Here is a 19,894-nt window from a genome sequence, read left to right on the forward strand (position 1 = left end):
AGAAAGCCTATGTGACCTGATTAAACCTATGAATTGTCAGCTGTGATCTATAGACTCAGATGAGGTTGCTGACTGGGCATCATTTAGGAAGTTCTCCATTTAAAAACAGAATTAGATTGAGACTACTGTGCCCAGCAATGTATTGCCATGTCAGTGGCTCAGTTTTTATACCATGTTTAGCCTCTGGTTTTATAATTTGCTGGCAATTGCTTAATAACATTGATTTAATTATATATATAACATTTTATTTTATTTATTTATATGTTTTAAATATAGCTAATTACTTCATAATGCATGATTTCTCTTTTCCCCCTGAAATTACATGATGAGAAAGTTCATCTAATCCTGTTTATTTTCTCATATTTGGATATAGCTTGTGAATTAATTATTCTGTGGAAATTTCAACTCTGTTCCTCCAGTTGTGCAGAGAAACAGAATAACACCTTTTGATGGGTTTGTTTTATATTGTTGGAATTGTGTTCTTCTTTTTTCAAAATGCCCAGTTTTTCCCCCCTTCTTATTTTTGTGTTTAAAATAATCTAAATCTGAGAAGCTTGGATAGTACAAATATTCTGAGAAGCCAGGGTTACCTTTTCTAATCCCAATCTAGAGTAAATCAAGGGAGAGAAGATATTAGAAATTCTAGAGTGGATATAAATATATCTTGAAATGAATTTTCACACTTCATCAAGCTCATTTGTCAAATATAAGCAATGAACTATCCAGCATGAATTGTAGTGCACTGATATTGTTTAATCATTTTCTCAAATAAAAATACTCACACTGTTTGTCCTCTGTTTCTCGCTTCTTCTCTCTCTGTCTCTCTTTCCTTGAAGGTCTCAGCATCAGAGGAGCCCAGGAGGAGGACCCTCCCGATCCCCAGCTAATGAGACTGGACAATATGCTTTTGGCAGAAGGGGTTTCAGGTCCTGAGAAAGGTGGGGGATCGGCGGCAGCAGCTGCAGCCGCAGCAGCCTCTGGAGGTTCTTCAGATAACTCTATTGAACACTCAGATTACAGAGCCAAATTGACTCAGATCAGACAAATCTATCACACAGAACTGGAGAAATATGAACAGGTCAGCAGCCGCCACTCTCATAGTCCTGCACAAACCCTCTATTGCTCTTCTGTTAGACTGGGCTAACCAATTCTGAGGGCTGTGAAGGATAGGTGTTAAAACAGAGCAAAATACATAAGGTCAATGCAAAAATCCAGGTGAATTGTTTGAGTCAATGAAATGAAGACCCTTTGAGATTTTGGAGATGAAGTTAAACCTATTTTGTCCTGTCTACTTGTTTTAGTTTTATTCATTCTTCACATTCACATGCCCTTACTACCACACCTGCAACCATTCTTCCTCCCTGACCTCACTGCTTGGTCCTCTTCAAGCCTCTGCATAATTAATATTTATGCACTGGCCTTGTTCATAAAGGGAAGCTTTGCCTCCTATCCTGTGAGCGCCAGAATCCTCCTAGGAATTAATTCTTATTAATTGTGCCAGGCTGTAGGGGAGGGATCTAACTTCACAGAGTCATCAGTTCTGGCCTAGCTCTCTGAGGAGAATATCTCCCAGGATAATTATGAGTACCATGGGACTGGGAGTGCTAGGTATTGTGTGCTAAATTCCTGGTTAGAAAGAGAATGTGGATTAAAAATGCTTTTCTCAGCAATTATATTAACCATACTTCATTGAATTTGAGATATCTTTGATTTTAAGCTGCATCGTTATTTTACATACAACCAAGAAAAAATTAACACTGTCAATTTAACTATAACGTGCCATTGGTTATAAAATGCTTCCAAACTTCAGAGATGTTAAAATGTAGGGAAAAAGAGTGAGTTGGTAAAATAATTGTAGTTCATCTTAAATATATTTTAGTTGTTATTTTAAAGCTAAAAACCTTCTTAGTGTGAGGAATTCCCATTTGATAAGAATTCTCATTTCAAAGGTAATTTAAAAAACATTATTATGGAAATTTTAAAACATGCACAAAAACAAAGAGAATAGTCTTAACTGGAACCTTATGAAATTTCCAAGGTTTTAGGTAAAAAAAACAATTGTGTATTGGTAGTTTCATAGGGTTCAACCTAAAATAAGGAAATCTCCAGATAGCCATCACCCAAATTTTGCCAATATTATTTTGCCTCCTTACCCTCTTCCTTTTTTTGGTGGACTGCTTTGAAGCAAGTCTTCAATACCTATCATTTCATTCATAAATACTATAGGATGTAGGCAGAAACCTCTTAAAGTCCATATACTTTATGTGAATTGGGATCCTGGTTAATTTTAATATGGATTATTTTCTTTTTCTAAATATCTGTACAGTTTCTGTTATGTGTTTTTTTTTTCCCATTGCATTTTCTGATATTCTGGATATGACAGTATTAATTTAAGCAAGTGCTGAATTATGTCCCAGAGGTATGTGTTTGGAGGGAGGTTAGAAAGATTTATGCAGCTTTCTATTAAAATGCAATGTTAATTAATATTAATTAATATTATAAGAAATTTTCTATTTATCTTTTTGAATAGGACTTTCTGCAGCTCTAGTCTCTTTTGTAGAAATAATTTTTGGTGGCGAATGTTCAAATAAGAATTATGGGAAAATGGTTCTAATTTGTAATATAAATCTGATCACACATCTTTTTGTTAAATCTCTCTATACATACTTAATAGGTGAGTACCATCAGTTACTTGCATGGGAAGTTCTATAGTATTAGGGTCCAAATAGCCTAACTCTTTAGAGGAATTAAGGTATTTTCTTACTATCTCCTGCCATATTTCTTCACACCTATGCCCCTACTTTATTCTTTAACACCCTGTTGGAAGTTGGGTGAAGCTAGCATCAGCTAATATCAAGGTCTTGAGCCTTATTGCCTTAGAAATGTCCTAAGAAATTCCCATGAGATTTTCAGTAAGCTGAGTCTTGGCTAATAATAGATCACTAGTTGTTTCCAGTTTTTGTTTGCTTAAAAATTCACTCATATACATAAGTTCTTCATAAATTAGTCTCTGTTATGTGTTTTTTATTTGGGGTTAAATATCAAATTGGAAAATACTTTTAAAATGTAATCATGAGCTTTATTTCTGGATATATTCAGTGACCTAATAACATTTAAATTTACATTTATTTTTCTCATTTTTAAACTTTCAGAAGGAAAAATTTAAATATATGAAACCTATGCAGATTATGAACAAATAGATAGGGTGGGTATGATGACGAGATTCAGCAGAATTTTAGCTTATAGGTTTTCTCCTGTGGGTTCTGAATTTTTGTAGAAGTGATATAATAGTATTTAATTCTCTTGAGTTTGTCTTTGAGGCTGGTTTTATAGCTTTTTTGTCTGTGGTTGTCCTAAGTTACTAGAATCAGTGAATTTGACATAAGGCTGTCAGCATTTCCTTTCACACTTTAGCTTGCAAGGGCTTTATCTGGGATAGATCTTTTAGGAGTATGTTTTGGAGTTTCTGGAAGAATTCAGCAGAATTAAGTGAGGTGAAGGAGTGACATTTCTGAAATAGATAATAATGTAATTTCATTTTATAAATCAGGAGATTCAGAGAGGTTAAGTGATTTGTCCAGTGGCACACATATAGATAATGTCAGAATTAGGCATTAAAATCAGTTTCTGACAATGTGTCTTCCTTTTCCATTGAATTATGCTACCACCATATAGAATTGGAAAATTATTTAGGTACATTTTGGTTTTACTTGATTTGTCCATGTTGGATTGTATTTGAAATGAGACTAGAAAAGAGATGGAAAAACAACTCTTAATAACTTTCCATAAATTATATTTTTCCTCTTAAAAGTAAAACTGGTACTCTGAGTGACAGAAAGCTTAGAAGTGACAGAAAGCTTTTTAGACTGTGTCATAAAATTGTATTGAGTCTTTTTCTATAAAAAAATAAACTACATTAGAATCTTAGAGCTATTCACTCTACCGTGTTCTGCAACAAAGCTGTGATGAAAATGTATCTGAAGCCTGTTTAGGATTAGGTTGCCATAAAATTAGCAGATACCACCAATGAAGTAAATTAAAGTGCCTTATAAGCACAGCCATATTTACAAAGGTAGGCAAACTAGTGCTATAGCTTAAGCAAAATTAAATCCAAGCTGCAAGACTCAATTTTATATGTGTGTGTTAAGAATGGTACTGTCTTTAAAATCCTGTCCTTTTTTTCTTTCCAGAAAATGTTTATTGATCGTATGTTCCTATGACATTGACTCATTTCATGGATTCTTGTTGATAGCTATCTAAATTTCAAAAGCCATATAAATGCTTTTGAAGTTTTAGACATGGAATATGTATTAGAGTAAGGTTCTTTAATATTACTACTGCTGAAAAGGAAACAAAGCTAGTTTACTTTTCTCTAGTTGGTCCTGACACCCAACAGTAATATAGTTTTCCAAAGCTTGCAGCAAAACTGTTTTGTAACACTTTGTATTAGGTGCATTGGCTTCTTTTCTAGTTAGGAGAAAGACACAACAAACAACAAACTTGGTTTCTTCTCTCTCTTCTTGTTGATTAGCTACAAGTTTTGAAGTAATGCCACTACCTTACCTTTCAAATATGCTCTTCTGATTAAAGGCCTAACTATTAGAATAGTTGAATTCCTAATGAACTTAAGTCAAGGGTCCTAAGAAGCCTTCTTTTTAAGAAATGAAAGCTTTTAGTTGAACTAGTCTTTCTTGGTTCCTCCACCTTACTACCAAAAGGAGATAGGCACATTGGTTTTTGCAAACGGAATTTGACTTAGACATGCGTTCTCAGTTAAAAAGGAAAAAGATATGTTATGCCCTACACAGCTCTCCCATTTTGCTTGTACCAGAAGAGCTGCTTATTCATAAACAATTCACTTCATAATTTACAGCTGCTATAATAGCAATGGCATATTAAAATATATCCACTATAATTACACTGAAAAGTATTTTTGCTGAAGGTAAAAGTATGATAAGCATCCCAACCCTATACAAACATGTAGGAACCCCAAAACAGGTAAAACATTGGAGCCAAGCATGTACACTGAATGTGTTCAAGACCAGTCTGGAACAGTTTGGCTATGAGAGCACTTCCAGATTGCAGCGGTTTGTTTGAGGAATAGAGAATGAATGCGAAGCCTTTTGCTTTTCAGGGATTTCAGTGTTGTGTGCTTACATTTGCTGGCAAAAATCTCCTTTGCTTCTAAAGGAATTTTATTTTTATCAGCTTAAACGATGCTGATGTTATCAGATTGGAGGTACAGCCTATAAACCCTCATTCCGTTTTGTGGTTTCTTCTTAATAGTTTGGTAGCAAAGACAAAAGAATATTACGTGATGTAAACTTTATAGTTTGTATTCCCTAGCAAGGCTTTTTATTCATTGCTCCAAGGGAAGCGTTTTCCTTCTTGTCAGTTTTTATGCCAGGGATTCTCCTTGGCTAGAATGAGTGTATTCCCTTTTATTCCCTTCCAAGTCATTAGTTTATTGGCTTTATGTACCAATTTTATCTATGAACACAAACTTGGTTAATAAAATGAGTTCTTTTATATTTGAATACCCTTTTTTAAAAATTTTACTTCTTTGAAAGCAATGTTTGATTTCATTCAGGCGTTGAGAAGGCAGAACTATATAGGTAATCAGTAGGACTTGCTTGTAGAATAATAACACAAAATAATATTAATTTCATAAAATTGCCATTTTCATCAATAATAGCTGATATTTATAGAATATTAATTATGTACTCGACTGTGCAAAGAGCTTAACATACATTATATGACATAATCCTTACACAGACCCTGTGAAATTGGTCCCTAAACCATGCAATTAAGTAGTAAGTGTTGGGGGTATAGTAGATATCTTGTCTTTATGGCTACTCCTTAGTCATATAGGCCTGTAGGTCTATAGGTCTTATTCTAGTTGGATTAGAGAGAATCTTTAAATGTTGACTTTTATTCTAAAACAAGAAGAATTTGTTGACTTAAATTTTATAAATACAAAATCTGTACTATTGAACTAGTTACTTGCAAGTTTATAAAGACAACTAGAAAATGGCCGCATCTAAATAGAGGGGCACCCACTTTTAATAGATTTGTTCTTTGTTTCAAAAGGGTATTTTAGAATATGAGGCATTATGATCTGTTGTCTAAAATTAGTTTCTCTAGGTGATTACAAAAGAAAAAGAGCCTAGTTTTTAAGTCTGATTAGTGGACCATTGTAAAACGTCCTCTAAAGTCAGTACTTGCCCTCTGTCTAATTTTACATTCAGTGATGTGGACTTAAAGGCAAGAAAGGGGTTGAAATTTGAATCTATAACTAATAAAAAGTTCTACCACAAAACAAATAAAACCCTCAAGGCTTTAGTTTTGAGTATAAACCAATCATATGGATACTGAGGAAACAATTTTACTAGCCAACAAATATCATTAAAATCATTATCTAGAACCCAAATTTTTCAAATCTCTATTATTTGTAATGAGAAAATAACAAGTAGCAAGGGAAAGTGATTTCGTAATAAGAACTGATTTAAAATCAGAGTAAAACTGTCCATATGTTCACTTAACTGTTGCAATATATGTATTAAACAAATAAATACACCTTGCACAGTTTCCAGCTGCTGGATTAAAAGAAGAAGGATGTTTCTGCCCAATACTATAGCCAGAAAAGTCAAGGAAACAAAACTGTCATTTTAAATATTTCAGTTAACTACATTTACATTGTGGACAATTCTCCACAATTTCACCTGGAAATTGACAATTTCACCTGGAAAAAAAATAAAGCAATGGAAAATTTCTCTTCTATTTTAATAATTTAGTTCTGCAGGTATAATGGGTGATATGATAGATGTTTGAAGTGAGCATCCTACCTTATAAATAACATCAATCTAGTATGTGGCTTGGTGGCCCTTCAAAACAACTGCAGTCATTTGATCATTCTTGCTATATTAATATGCTAAAAAATGTATATCTTTTAGGGAATAAGAGAGGAGGCGATATTGTGCTCTGTTCTAACTGGTACAGATGATGCTGTAAGTGAGGCTGTAATTTACTTTCAGTGGTATAAAGCAAAAAAATCACTTTGCCTAAAGTGTAGGCATCTTTCTTAAGGGTGTACCCAGATTTTAATTATCTAAATGTAAATACTTAACGAATTTTACTTAGAGTAATGAGCTAAAGTGCATACTACATAAATGAGATGTTCTAATTAATCATGTATGAACTACTGGTTTAAAGAAAAGCTATGTGAATTCTGTGAATGTTGGGCTATTGCCAAATTGCTAATCAGCATTTGCATTCATAGATGTCTTCACTTAATAAGTTGTGAGACATTCAGCAAATGTTTTAGGAAGTTATGAGTTTTACATGCAGAAACTTTTTGCATTTAACCCTTTTTTTTCTCACATGAGTCTTTGGCTGTTCCTTAGAAACCATAGGGAGACCCATTCTGGAGAGATTAATATATGGCCCGAGAAAAACTAAGAAAGCCAACATCTCAGGTACCACTCCCATAGGAGTTTTGAATTAATTGCCAAGACATATGCCCTGTCATAGATATATGTTACAATAATGTCTGAGCTAGGTTTGTAGGAACTAGAATTGTTATGTGTGCAAATTAGAAATGCTCCCATGCTCTAGTGCAGCAGTTCTCAAACTTTGGTCCTTGGACTTAGACTCTTAAAAATTAATGGAAACTCCCTAAGAGCTTTTGTTTTGTGGGTTGTATCTATCAATATTTATTATATTGGAAATTGAGACTGGGAAAATCTAAAAATATTTTGTTAATTAAAAAAAATAAGCTATTCGATGTAACCTAAATGACGTTTTAGGAAAACTATAATTCCCCCCAAACTAAAATTTAGTGAATTTTTTGCTTTTACATTTTTGTAGAACCCTTTGATATTAAGCATAATCAACAGGATTCTCATATCTGCAACTATAGTCAATCTGTTGTCATATGGTTGAAATAAATGAAAATCTTACCTTACACAAATATGTCATTGGAAAACTGAGGTGTATATTCATAGCTGTCTGAGATAATTGTGGGTATTATTCTTTGGTATTACACTGAAATATGAGAAGTTTTCATTTTTTAAGGGCTAAGTTGCAGTGAAATCTGAAACCATATCAGTTAATTTTGCTTTTAATAATAAACTTTATTCTTAGAGCAGTTTTAGGTTTAGAGAAAAATTTCATAGAAAGTACAGAATTCCCATATAATCTATGCTCCTCCCACCCCATCACCACATAGACACGGTTTTCCCCTTATTATTAACGTCTTGCATTAATGTGATATGCTTGTTACAATTGAACTGATATTGATACATTGTTAGTAACTAAAGTTCCTAATTTATGCTAAGGCTTATTCTTTGTGTGTATGCTTCTATGAGTTTTGACACATGCCTAATATCATATACCCACAATACAGTAATATACAGAATAGTTTCACTGTCCTTAAAATGCCCTTCTTAAAGGTTATTTGCAATGTGTAATCCTAAACCAAATCAACTTTTTATATCTTGTTCCTTTAAAATCCGTTGGTCTAATTTGCGTAGGATCTACTCATGCATCATTTTGTAACATGCATTGGTCATTTGGAAAGGATTGGTTCTGTGAGTTATGCATGTCTTCCAAATGTTGACACATTTCATTATACACTATCAAGATGTCATAATTTGTTAATATCAATACCAACTAGTCACAAAAGCCTTTAAGTACTGGGAAACTCTCAAGCTCATAGTGGTCGATGCAAATTTCCAAAATTCTAACTTTCCCTTGGAAACTTGAATTTTATCATTGGTGGTAAATATGGTCGATTGTTTTTCTTGATTTGACAGACTTGCTTGGTTCATTGTGAAAATGTATGCCAAATGCACCACTCTGAATAACCATAATTTGTCAATTTTGCTTTCAAGTAAAAATGGTCTTCTTATAAAAAAAAGTGCTTCAGTTTATATGAGTCAAACAACCATTCAGATTCCTTTTCTGGAGACAACTACCCTTTGATATGAAACAGTTGTGCTTTCTGGGTACTTCCCATTTCATCACACACAATACTGAATACATGTACTCAAGAATTAGGATGTAATAAATGAATAATTCCTATTGCTTCATCAAGTTTGTGTGTGTGTGTGTGTGTGTGTGAATGCATAGTGGTGAAGAATAAAAAAGAAGAAAGAAATATGAAAGATTACCCAATATAGTGTTTCCCAAAGAGTTTTTTTTTGAGCTCATGGGTCCTACCAGATACTCTACAGCCATAATGTCCGATATGGTTACCCCTGGGTACATGTGACTATTGAGCACTTGAAATCTGGCTAGTCTGAATTGAGGTATGCTGTAAATGTAAAATACATACCAAACTTCCAAGACTTAGTATGAAAAAGAGCATGTAAATATGTTATTCAGATTTTAAAACATTGATTATGTGTTAAAATGTTAATATTGTTCATTTATATGAACAAGTATAAACTATAGAACTTGTTGACCCCAATTTGGGGAAATATTGCTCTAGTTCAATTTTTGTTATTTTACTGATGATAAAACTGAGGGTTAGAGTTTTGTCAAATTCTATAATTTTAAAGTTATATAAACATCTCTCTAGAGAAAGTCCAAGAAAAAAATATATGTATATCTTTCTTTGCAGGGTGATCAGTTGCCTTCAACTTAGCATAATATTTAAACTGATAATATAGTGTTGGGGGACTATCTTAAATTTATTCTTCTTTACTTTGGTTTGCTGAAAGATGGAAAGAAATTCTGGTTTTAGAATTGCAAAGTTCTTTAACTTTTTACTGTTGTCATAACCTAGGACAGGAATTCTTAGCCTTTTTGAGTTATGGACTGGCTGAGAATCCTGAACATCAATTGATGTTTATTAGGTGCCTGTTGTGAATATTGCATAATTCTACATTCTGAAGAGTCCCATAAGCCTAATACAGGGTTGCTACTCACAAAGAATTTAAAATTTCTTAAAACTTAAAACATTAACAAAACTTTAAATAGTTAACTGCTAAGCAAGACTCATTTTATCTCACCTTAGAAATATTTGTAGAAAACCCTGTAAAGGCTTAGAGTAACTGAAACACCCACTGTACATGAAAGGTTAGGTCTCTAATGAGCAGTTAGGAAAACCATCTATGTGAGCAATGTTCAGGATCTCCATAGGGAAATGGACATTATTATAGCTTCAAATGACGTTTTGCCTTGATCAATGATTGTTCTGTCTACTTGCTCTGGTAGGGGCATCTGTGCAATAAGATTCAGAATCTCCTAACCAGTCTATTTAATGAAAATGCCAAAAGATGTTCTTTTTATTTAGGAATGAAGTTTGATACTTTACTTCCCAAGACATTACTGGATTTTGGTGTAGGCCCAAATACATGGTTTTGTACATCTAAAAGAACATAGGTAAACTGAAAGAGAGAGAGGCTGAGGATTATGTAGAAAGTTTGAGACCCAAATCTGATTTTTGTTTTCCTGCTTCCCCTCCAGTGAAAAGTCAAGCTTCTTTACCTGTCCTCCAGGAGTGGCTTCCATCCACTGTTAGAGCCTGTACCACAGCTAAATTGAAATACCTGGCATCTCAGGCTGTTTATATGCTAATCCAAACCTGCTTTTCTAGAATCAATTCTCCCCCACATATTCTCTGTATTCCTACTAGCCATTCTTTAACTTGCTACCTTCCATTTTTGGAGTTTTTCTTCCTTCTGATTTCTGTCTTTATTCACCTTTCAAAAATTCTATCCATTCTTTAAAGTCCAAATATCCCTTCTACCATGAAACTTTATGTGATCTCTGTGTCTAAAGAGAATACTCCCTCCATTATTTATTTTATCTTCCTTGTGGCATTTAGCACAGATTGTGCTCTATGAGAATCAGTTTTCTTTATATTTTATCTCACTGAAGGCCAGGTATACATCTTGCTTACTTCTGTCTCCCTCCCTGTACTTGGAAGAATTTGTGCTTCATTTGTAAATGTAAAACCTCAGAGACAATAAGCGTACTTAGTATTAACATTTAATAATATATATGAGTTGATAGAGATCCTCCACTGGGAAATCTCATTTTGCAACTGTGACACAGTAGTGAGAGAGTGGGAGAGGGAGGAGTGGTAGAAATTGAGTGCTATATCTCCCTTGCATGTTTTACCATTCATAGTTTCAGAATTCTTGCTGCCCCATCTGCTTATCACTACCACTTCACAAGTGTCTTAGTTTTCATTTTACCCTGCCCACTGCATAATGCCATTAACAATTGCAAATGAGGTGGAAATTTAGATGATGTCATATCTAAGTGTGATAATATAAAATACCAGTTTCCTAAGGAGTGACTTTTTTTCCCCCTTACAGGCATGTAATGAATTCACTACACATGTGATGAACCTTCTCCGAGAGCAGAGTAGAACACGTCCCATTTCCCCAAAAGAGATTGAAAGAATGGTGGGCATCATCCATCGAAAATTTAGTTCCATTCAGATGCAGCTCAAACAAAGCACTTGTGAAGCAGTTATGATTTTAAGATCAAGGTTTCTTGATGCCAGGTATGTGAGGCCACAAATCTATTGCATGGCTTTTTCTTTTCCTTTTACCCCTTGTTACTATTTTCTGAAAAATAGGCCAGTTCTTAGACTCTTTGTTAACTTGGTTATTAAAGCTCTTTTTAAAGATGGCCAGGAATTCACCTCATAGTACCTTTCCTGCTAAACCTCTTCTTGTCTTGGAGTGGCAGTGCTGTTAGCAGCAAATTGGTACCCAGGAAATAGATAGAATTAGTGCTGCTACTAATGACTTAAGAAAATGTAGTCTTTCAATTGTGATGCTAAACATATTTTTAAGGATAATTTTCTGTACAGAACTTCTATTTTAATAAAAGTTTGTTTTCTAAGAATTTCTTAATGTTGCATTGCTTGTGCAAATTATAAATAAATACTTGGAAGTACTGATACTCAACAAGGATATGATATTATAGTTAAACTGTCCCCAAACTGTGTCTCCAAATAAAGTAAGAAAGCTTATTGATTTCTCCTGTAAAGATGAAATTTATCAGTTATCTGGAGCTTTCACCAAATTTCACAGAAATTAGTAGTGAATGGTATATGGTGTGTTTCAGACCTACTGGATGATATAACAGAAGAATTGTCAAGTTCCTACTATATGCTGCATCCAAACAGATGCTTCCTAGGCATAGCTAAAGATCATAATTGATCTTCAGCTCCAGAAAGAAGTTTCTATTTTGTTTTGCTTTATCCACCTTGGAATCTCACAGAGGTGATAATTACCACCCTAATTATACAATATTAAAGAAAATAACTTTGTCAGCCTGTCAATCTAGAAAATAAGAGTATGAAACAATCTTCATATCAAAGCTCTTCCTTAGAGCCAAGTAAGAAGACAGTTATACTTACAGTTGTAGTTATAATTAAGCAAAACCTAGAATCACCATTCGTTTTCCTCTGTTTCTATACTGAATTAATCTTTAGTATTCACCAATTTCATTTTTTACCGTTCTCATATTTCCTCTTTCTTTTCATCCTTATTTGTACTACCCAGTTCATGCTCATTGTTTAAACCTGGACTAGCACAAAACCTTCCTACTGGTCACCCAGTCTCCAGTCTGCCCCTCCAGCCCATCTTCCATATTCCTTCTCTGTTTCTATAACATCACTAATTCCCTAATTGCTTTGCTTAAAACAATAAAATAAAAATTTATTTTTAGTGCCAGATAAATCACATACAAATTCCTTAAGCTGTCATTTAAGCTTTCTATGCATGACTTGTCCCTAGTCTGCATTGCTTTTTTTTGGTTAAGATATTAAAAATTTAGTTTTATTATATTTTTCTTTTTTAAATATGCCAATCCCATTATGGATAATTTGGACAAAAAAAAAGGAGATGAGGGGTAAAAGACAACCAGATTTTTTTATTACCTTAAAAAAAAGGTCACTGTAAATGTCTTAATATATTTCATTCGTTTTTCTTTTGGGGGGCTTTTTTTTTTAACTTTAAAATTTTTTTTAAAATACCAAAAAACACCAAACAAATGCAAACATTCTTAACTTTTGATCATTCCGTTCTACAAATATAATCAGTAATTCACAATATCATCACATAGTTGCATATTCATCATCATGATCATTTCTTGAAACATTTGCATCTATTCAGAAAAAGAAATAAAAAGAAAACAAAAAAATGCATACATACCATAACCCCCACTCCTCCCCCTCACCGATCACCAGCATTTCGATCTAAATTTATTTGAACATTTGTTCCCCCTATTATTCATTTTTATTCCATGTTTTACTCATCTGTTGATAAGGTAGATAAAAAGAGCATAAGACACAAGGTTTTCACAATCACACAGTCACATTGTGAAAGCTGTATCATTATTCAATTATCTTCAAGAAACATGGCTACAGGAACATAGCTCTACGTTTTCAGGCAGTTCCCTCCAGCCTCTACGCTACATCTTGACTAACAAGGTGATATCTATTTAATGCATAAGAATAACTTCCAGGATAACCTCTCGACTCTGTTTGGAATCTCTCAGCCATTGACACTTTATTTTGTCTTTTTTCACTCTTCCCCCTTTTGGTCGAGAAAGTTTTCTCAATCCCTTGATGGCTGAGTCTCAGCTCATTCCAGGATTTCTGTCCCACGTTGTCAGGAAGGTCCACACCCCTGGGAGTCATATCCCATGCAGACAGGGGGAGGGTGGTGAGTTTGCTTGCTGTGTTGGCTGGAGAGAGAGGCCACATGTGAGCAACAAAAGAGGTTCTCCTTGGGTTGACTCTTAGGCCTAATTTTAAGTTAGCTTGACCTATCCTTTGTGGGGTTAAGTTTCATATGAACAAACCCCAAGATTAGGGATTCAGCCTATAGCTTTGGTTGTCCCCACTGCTTGTGAGAATATCAAGAATTCAACTTGGGGAAGTTGAATTTTCTGGGGGGCTTTTTTAAAGCATTAAAAAAAAATGTTCTTGTGATGGTATAATGTGCATCATTTGATTTCTTGCTTTAAAAAATTACCCTGGGGCGGGCCACGGTGGCTCAGCAGGTAAGAGTGCTTGCCTGTCATGCCCAAGGACCCAGGTTCGATTCCTGGTGCCTGCCCATGTAAAAAAAAAAATTACCCTGAATAAGTAATTGAACAATTGTTTTTTGTGTAATATAAGCTCTAAGTTTAAATATAATTTTAACGGTTAATTCTCCCAAATGAATATATAATAAATAATTTACTTAGCCATTCCCCTATTTTTGAACATTTAAGTTGTTCACATTAATTTCCATTATGAGTCCTTCCTTCTACAATTATTTACTTGTGGTGACGATATAGTGGTGAACAAGACAGGTTAATTTACTTGCCCTAATTGAGCTTACATTCTACTGGGTGAAGCAGAGAATAAACAAGTAAACAAATATACTACAGTGTGTTATTTGATAACGTAATGAAATGTAATATCAGGGTGATAAATGCTAGAAGAAAAATAAAGCAAAGTAAGGGAAGAGACAAGTTTTCATTGTTACTAGTATTTCAAAGAAAAATTCTATTCCTTGAATCTTTGATTTTTAGAATTATTTCTTAAAGATTAATTTCAGAAATGGAATTATTAGATCAAAAAGTTTGAACAATTTTTGCACTCATATTGTATGTCACTACATTTTTTGTGTTTCACCCAAAATGAAATAATTCTTGCTCTTATCTTAAACATGTGCTGTTTCCTCTGCCTAGAATTCCTTTCTCCCCCTCTAACCACCTAACCTCCCTTTCTCCCACAGCAAACTCTGTTCTCCCAACCCCTCCCCCATGTTGTTCACGAATAACAAGTTGTCATCTATGAGGACATCTACCATGGAGCCTGAAACACAGCTGGTGCTTAATAAATGTTTACTGGATCTAATGAGATCCTATATAACCTTTCAACCCAGCTTCTTTAGGAAAACCACCTTATTAACTCTAGTAGATGGCCTCTTGCCTTCTCTTGAACACTGATATTTTGCTAATACATTTCTCAAGACCAAACTTTATGCAGACTATCTTTTGCTGCACATTTTCATGAATATTTCTTCTCTTGTCTAGTAAACCTTAAGTCTTTGAAAGCAGTGGTCAAGCCTTACACATTTGTATTCCCCATAACTCCAGCAAGTGTCTTCAATAGGCTACAAAAAAATTATTGACTGACCAGAGTTATGAATATTTCTGCTTAAAAGCTCAAAACAAATTGTTAGGGAGATAGCTTCAGAAAACAAACAAAAAACGTTTTTAAATTGTGTCACGTTTAAACATTTTAATAGATAATATGATGTAACAAAAATACTTAAAAGTATTTCTGTTAGAAAGGAATCCTTCCTAACACAATTGCTGTCCTTATCTTTACTAATACTTTCCCATTCTTATTAGAATGCATGCTTATTTTTTTACATAACTATTCATAATGTGTGCACCTAATGATTTAGTTTTCTTCCACAAAGAGAAAGTATATTAATTAACCAGAGGGAGCAGAGCCTGAATGAGAAGGTACAGAGCTTGGAGCAGAGTCTCTTCTCCTGCAGAAACTGCTGTTAGTTATATTGTAATGCTGATGGGACACAGCTCTGGGACTGATGTGACACTGCACACTGGCCTGAGGCTTAGCCATTTAGTGTTTGGTGAACCCTAGAGGGAATGACACTTTGGGGGAGATATTTAATGGGCATTTTCTGCAGGATTTTTATTTTAAATAAATAAAGTATAAGACCAAATTCTCTCTTATGTCCTCAAGTGAATGCAAATACTGAGCTTTCTTTCCATCTGTCCTTCTAGTGTCTCTTAGCAAGCCCTGTGCACTGAAAAGACAAAGTTTCTCTGCTCTAGGCAAAAATGTCCATTCAGATTTATGATTCCTTTGTTCATCTTTGGCTTTCTGTAAGACCATCCTCACATTTTCTTGATAATTAGGCAAGCCAAAGCATGCACCAGTGCAAAACATTTAAGAACAATTTGGGTAGGCCCCTCTGCTCTCATACTAGAAGTGTTGTAATTTGGATGCAGTCAGAATAGCTGGGGGGAGGTGTTCTGTTCTTCCCCACAAATTTGTTCTTTACTGTTGTTTGATGTTTGCTAAAAACCACTCCTAGGCAAAATTGATAAGTGAGTTAAACTTATCTTTGCTTTCCTTAATATGTTTCTGCCCATTTCTCCTTTCATAACTCCTCATTTCTCAAAGATACCTTCTGCCCTTGTGTCATCATTCTGGCCCTGCATCTTGCTGTTGGACTCCATGTTTTTGACTGGGAGTCACAAATTCACATATTTACATATAATGGAATTGAGTGAAGCTGGGGTGATGGGGATTAGAACAAACCGGTTCATATTTAAGGGGACAGCCATCATTCAGCTTCAGACACTGCAGCCTTGCAAGAATGTGGGCCTAGAATGGGTGATCTCCCTAGTTTTCATAAAAAGTCAGAAATCCAGATTTTTATGAACACTTCGTTATGTGAAATCTCAACAAATTGTATCTGTGGATAAGGTAATGCCCTCAGGTTTGACAATTTCAGTATTTATTCTAGACCTTTTCACCCTGTTCCTCCACCCATCTATCCATCTACTCATCGGAGTATACCTCTTCAAAGTGTATCCACCTCACTCCTTGTTCTTATTTAAAAAAAAAAAAAAAAAAAAAGCATGACTCTAGCAAAAATGCTAATTGCTGTTCTTCTTAGTGTATTTTTCCTTTCCTTTCTTTCCCCAATCAGCTCCCTCTATCAGCTCCCTCTATCCATTATCAAGCCGATTGGATTTTTAATTCTTAAATAGATCTTGAATCTCTTCTTTATCCCAACAGGAAGCAGTTGCTGAAACCCCCCTAAAAAAAGATTGAAATTAAGAAATTTCAGGACCCTTAATCTCAGGAGATACTTACATCAGACCTAGATTTCTTACTTCCTTTGATTCTCCCTTTATTTTAAAAGAGATCACATATTTAACCTACCATGTTAGTGATATCATTTTAGCTAGAAGAATCTCATATGGTATATATATATGAGATATATATATTGTATACCATATATACAAATATACCATATATAATAGTTTTTATATAACTATTAGTTATGTAAAATAATAGTAAAATAAAATAATAAAAATTATTATATTATAATAGTATAAATAAATAGTAAAAAAAAGCTATTATATCTGGTAAGAAAAAGGCCTACTTGACTCTCTTTTCTGAGTACAAAAACTTATTAAGATTATTTGAAAGGAAAAATTAGTATTATTTGGAAATAAAAGCATGCTAATATTTAAACTGAAATTCTTTAAAATCTTAATAAAAACAAATATAAAATTACTTGTTATTTGAAATATTTTGTCAATAAATATTTTGATCTTACACACACATACACACACAGAGCACACAGCAAAAACAAAAAGTTGTTTTTCTCTTACTCTTTCTCTTATAAAAAAACAATGCAGGCAGTTGCTTAAACAGAAAAATCCAGAAGTCCTTCTTGACGTGTTTTATTTTCCTTACTTTTCACAATTCTTCCTCACACTTCCCCCATCCAATTCGTCATCAAGTCTATTGCTTTTGCCTCTTGAATATCCTGAATCTTTTTATTTGCATTGCTCTCATCCTCTGCCAAGATACTATCATCTCTCAAATCGACCACTGCAGTGAATCTCCTTAACTGGTCTCTGTATTTCCTTTCATGCCATCCTCTAAAAATTCTCTACACAGCAATCAGAATGATCTTTTTAAAACATAAACCTAAAACCTTTAATAGCTTTCTACTGCACCTAGAATAAAAATCCAAAAATTCTTATGGGGTCCACTAAGCCTGTTATAATCTGCCCCCTTCCCCTCCTGCAGACTCATCTCACACATTTTATTTTGTACAGTGCTCCGGCCTCCTCTTGCTTCTTAGACTTGCCAAATTCTGTTTTAGAACCATTTTTACTACATATTCCTCTTCCCCTCTACCTTTGTCTAACTAATTCCTACACATCTGCCAGGCCTCAGATGAAATGTCACTCCTTCAAGGAAACCTTTCCTGACTCCACAATTGGTATTATGTTTCTTTCTTATAAACATTCATTATACTTAATAATTTTTCTTCATGGCACTTACATGTCAATATAATTTGTAATTAGTTATTTCTGTGAAACTTGCATATTATCTTTCTTCCCCCCAACTCTCTCTTCTTTCCCTTAGCCCTCTCTTCCCCTGTAAGTTCTCTGGTAGCAGGGACCTTGTCTTTTTTTCACTGGATCTTCTTTGAGTGCCTAGAACATAGCAGATCTTCAATAAATATTTGTTAAATAAATTAATGAATGAAATTAATTGTGTTTCACATTCTAACATTTCTCTTAGTGATCCTACACCCTAAATGAGTTGAGTAGTGCTTTGGAGGATGCCAAGAATATAATTTAAAATACTTAGCAATAAATTAGACCTTAGAAATATTTAAAATAAAAATCAGCTTTATTATATGGTCCTAATTAATCTAACCCTTTTTTTTTTGGGTTAATGCTGATAATAATTATGATTCTTTCTCTCTCTCCCCTTTTTTTTTTCCTTGTCATAGACGGAAAAGGCGTAACTTCAGCAAACAGGCCACAGAAATCTTGAATGAATATTTTTACTCACACCTCAGCAACCCCTACCCCAGTGAAGAAGCCAAAGAGGAGCTGGCTAAGAAATGCAGCATCACAGTGTCACAGGTGAGAGAGGACCCTGTGGTTCTGTTTTGTCTACCAATATAGTAGCCCTGTTCCTTCCTCAGGGCATTTTCCTCATTTCATATTTAAATGTTCTAGCATCAAACAAGATACATTTTACACTTGAATAACTCTCCAGTAAATGGCATGTAGTCTGATTTAGATGACTGAACTAAGCTTCTACCAGTGAGAAACCAATTTATTTGTTGCCAAAAGGAAATTTAATTTAACTCTTGGTGAAAGCGTCAAGGAATTCACCAAGTCCTTTCTTGGAAACATGCTAAATGTTTGGGTCCTAAAGCTTTCTTTGCTTCCTTGTTATCTGCTGAGCAAAAGAATTAAGTTCATGTCTGTCACTTGTTTTTATTTTTCGTAACATCCATTTATAATAATAAATTGTGGCCCTGAAATTAAGTGTCTTCTTCTTAAAGAAAATGTTTAGTTTTAGGCAAATAATCAGGTCTTTGGATTGAGAATTAGAGACACTTTAATAAATAAACAACTCTACTTTAAAAAAAATAAGCAAATGCTCTTGGCATTAGCTCTAAAATACAATTTTATTTAAATAAACTTATTACTGTTTATAAATAGTCATTTGAATAGCACTTCTTTATAACATGGCCAGAGTGGTAGTTTACTAGCCAGTTCTTACAATGGAACTTAAGGAAAGCTAACCTTTGGCAGAAATTTGATCATTCCCTAGGGGCCACATGAAACAAAATTTTTAAAATAGTTTCTCGTTTCTCAAAAATATTCCTGCTGTACATCTGAAGTCAAACGTACTACAGATCACCTTCAGATTCTAATTAAAATTTCATATCGGTATTTTAAGTTCTTATTTAAGCGAACAGGGCCTGAGCTAAGATGATTTTCCAACCCTACTCTGGCAGTATTTTCTTCAGAACCTCTAAAGCAACTTTAGATCTAGTATTAAGATTTTATTTGAGATTTGTTACTATTTTCTTATGAAATCGTGGTTTATCTTGATTCCTTTTGATCATTTTGAAATAGAAAATAATTGATTTGGGTTATCAACTTATAAAGACATAAATATTCTATAAACTCTACTAGCCAGCTTATATAGTACTCCCTGTCACCTGAAAACCTGAGAGCAGTATAATATGTAGGATCAGACAAGAAAGATGAAATTAAAGAATATTCACTGTAAGTGTTTATATTTTGATGTTAAGATTTTCCTTGAACATTAGTGAAGTGATTA

At 34.0% G+C, this 19,894-nt stretch overlaps 1 protein-coding gene across 4 annotated transcripts in view; it reads left to right on the forward strand.

Annotated features, from left to right (window-relative positions):
• PBX3 (PBX homeobox 3) overlaps positions 1-19,894 on the forward strand; it is a 276,187-nt gene that overhangs the window by 187,088 nt on the left and 69,205 nt on the right. For all 4 annotated transcript variants that reach the window (XM_077145083.1, XM_077145059.1, XM_077145073.1 and 1 more), the window contains 3 exons: positions 837-1,078; positions 11,328-11,518; positions 18,543-18,678. In XM_077145083.1, coding sequence (XP_077001198.1) covers positions 837-1,078; positions 11,328-11,518; positions 18,543-18,678 — 569 coding nt within the window. The remainder of the gene's footprint in view (positions 1-836; positions 1,079-11,327; positions 11,519-18,542; positions 18,679-19,894) is intronic.

The sequence above is a fragment of the Tamandua tetradactyla genome, chromosome 2 (genome assembly GCF_023851605.1).
Source record: "Tamandua tetradactyla isolate mTamTet1 chromosome 2, mTamTet1.pri, whole genome shotgun sequence".
In the NCBI taxonomy this organism is placed as follows: domain Eukaryota; kingdom Metazoa; phylum Chordata; class Mammalia; order Pilosa; family Myrmecophagidae; genus Tamandua; species Tamandua tetradactyla.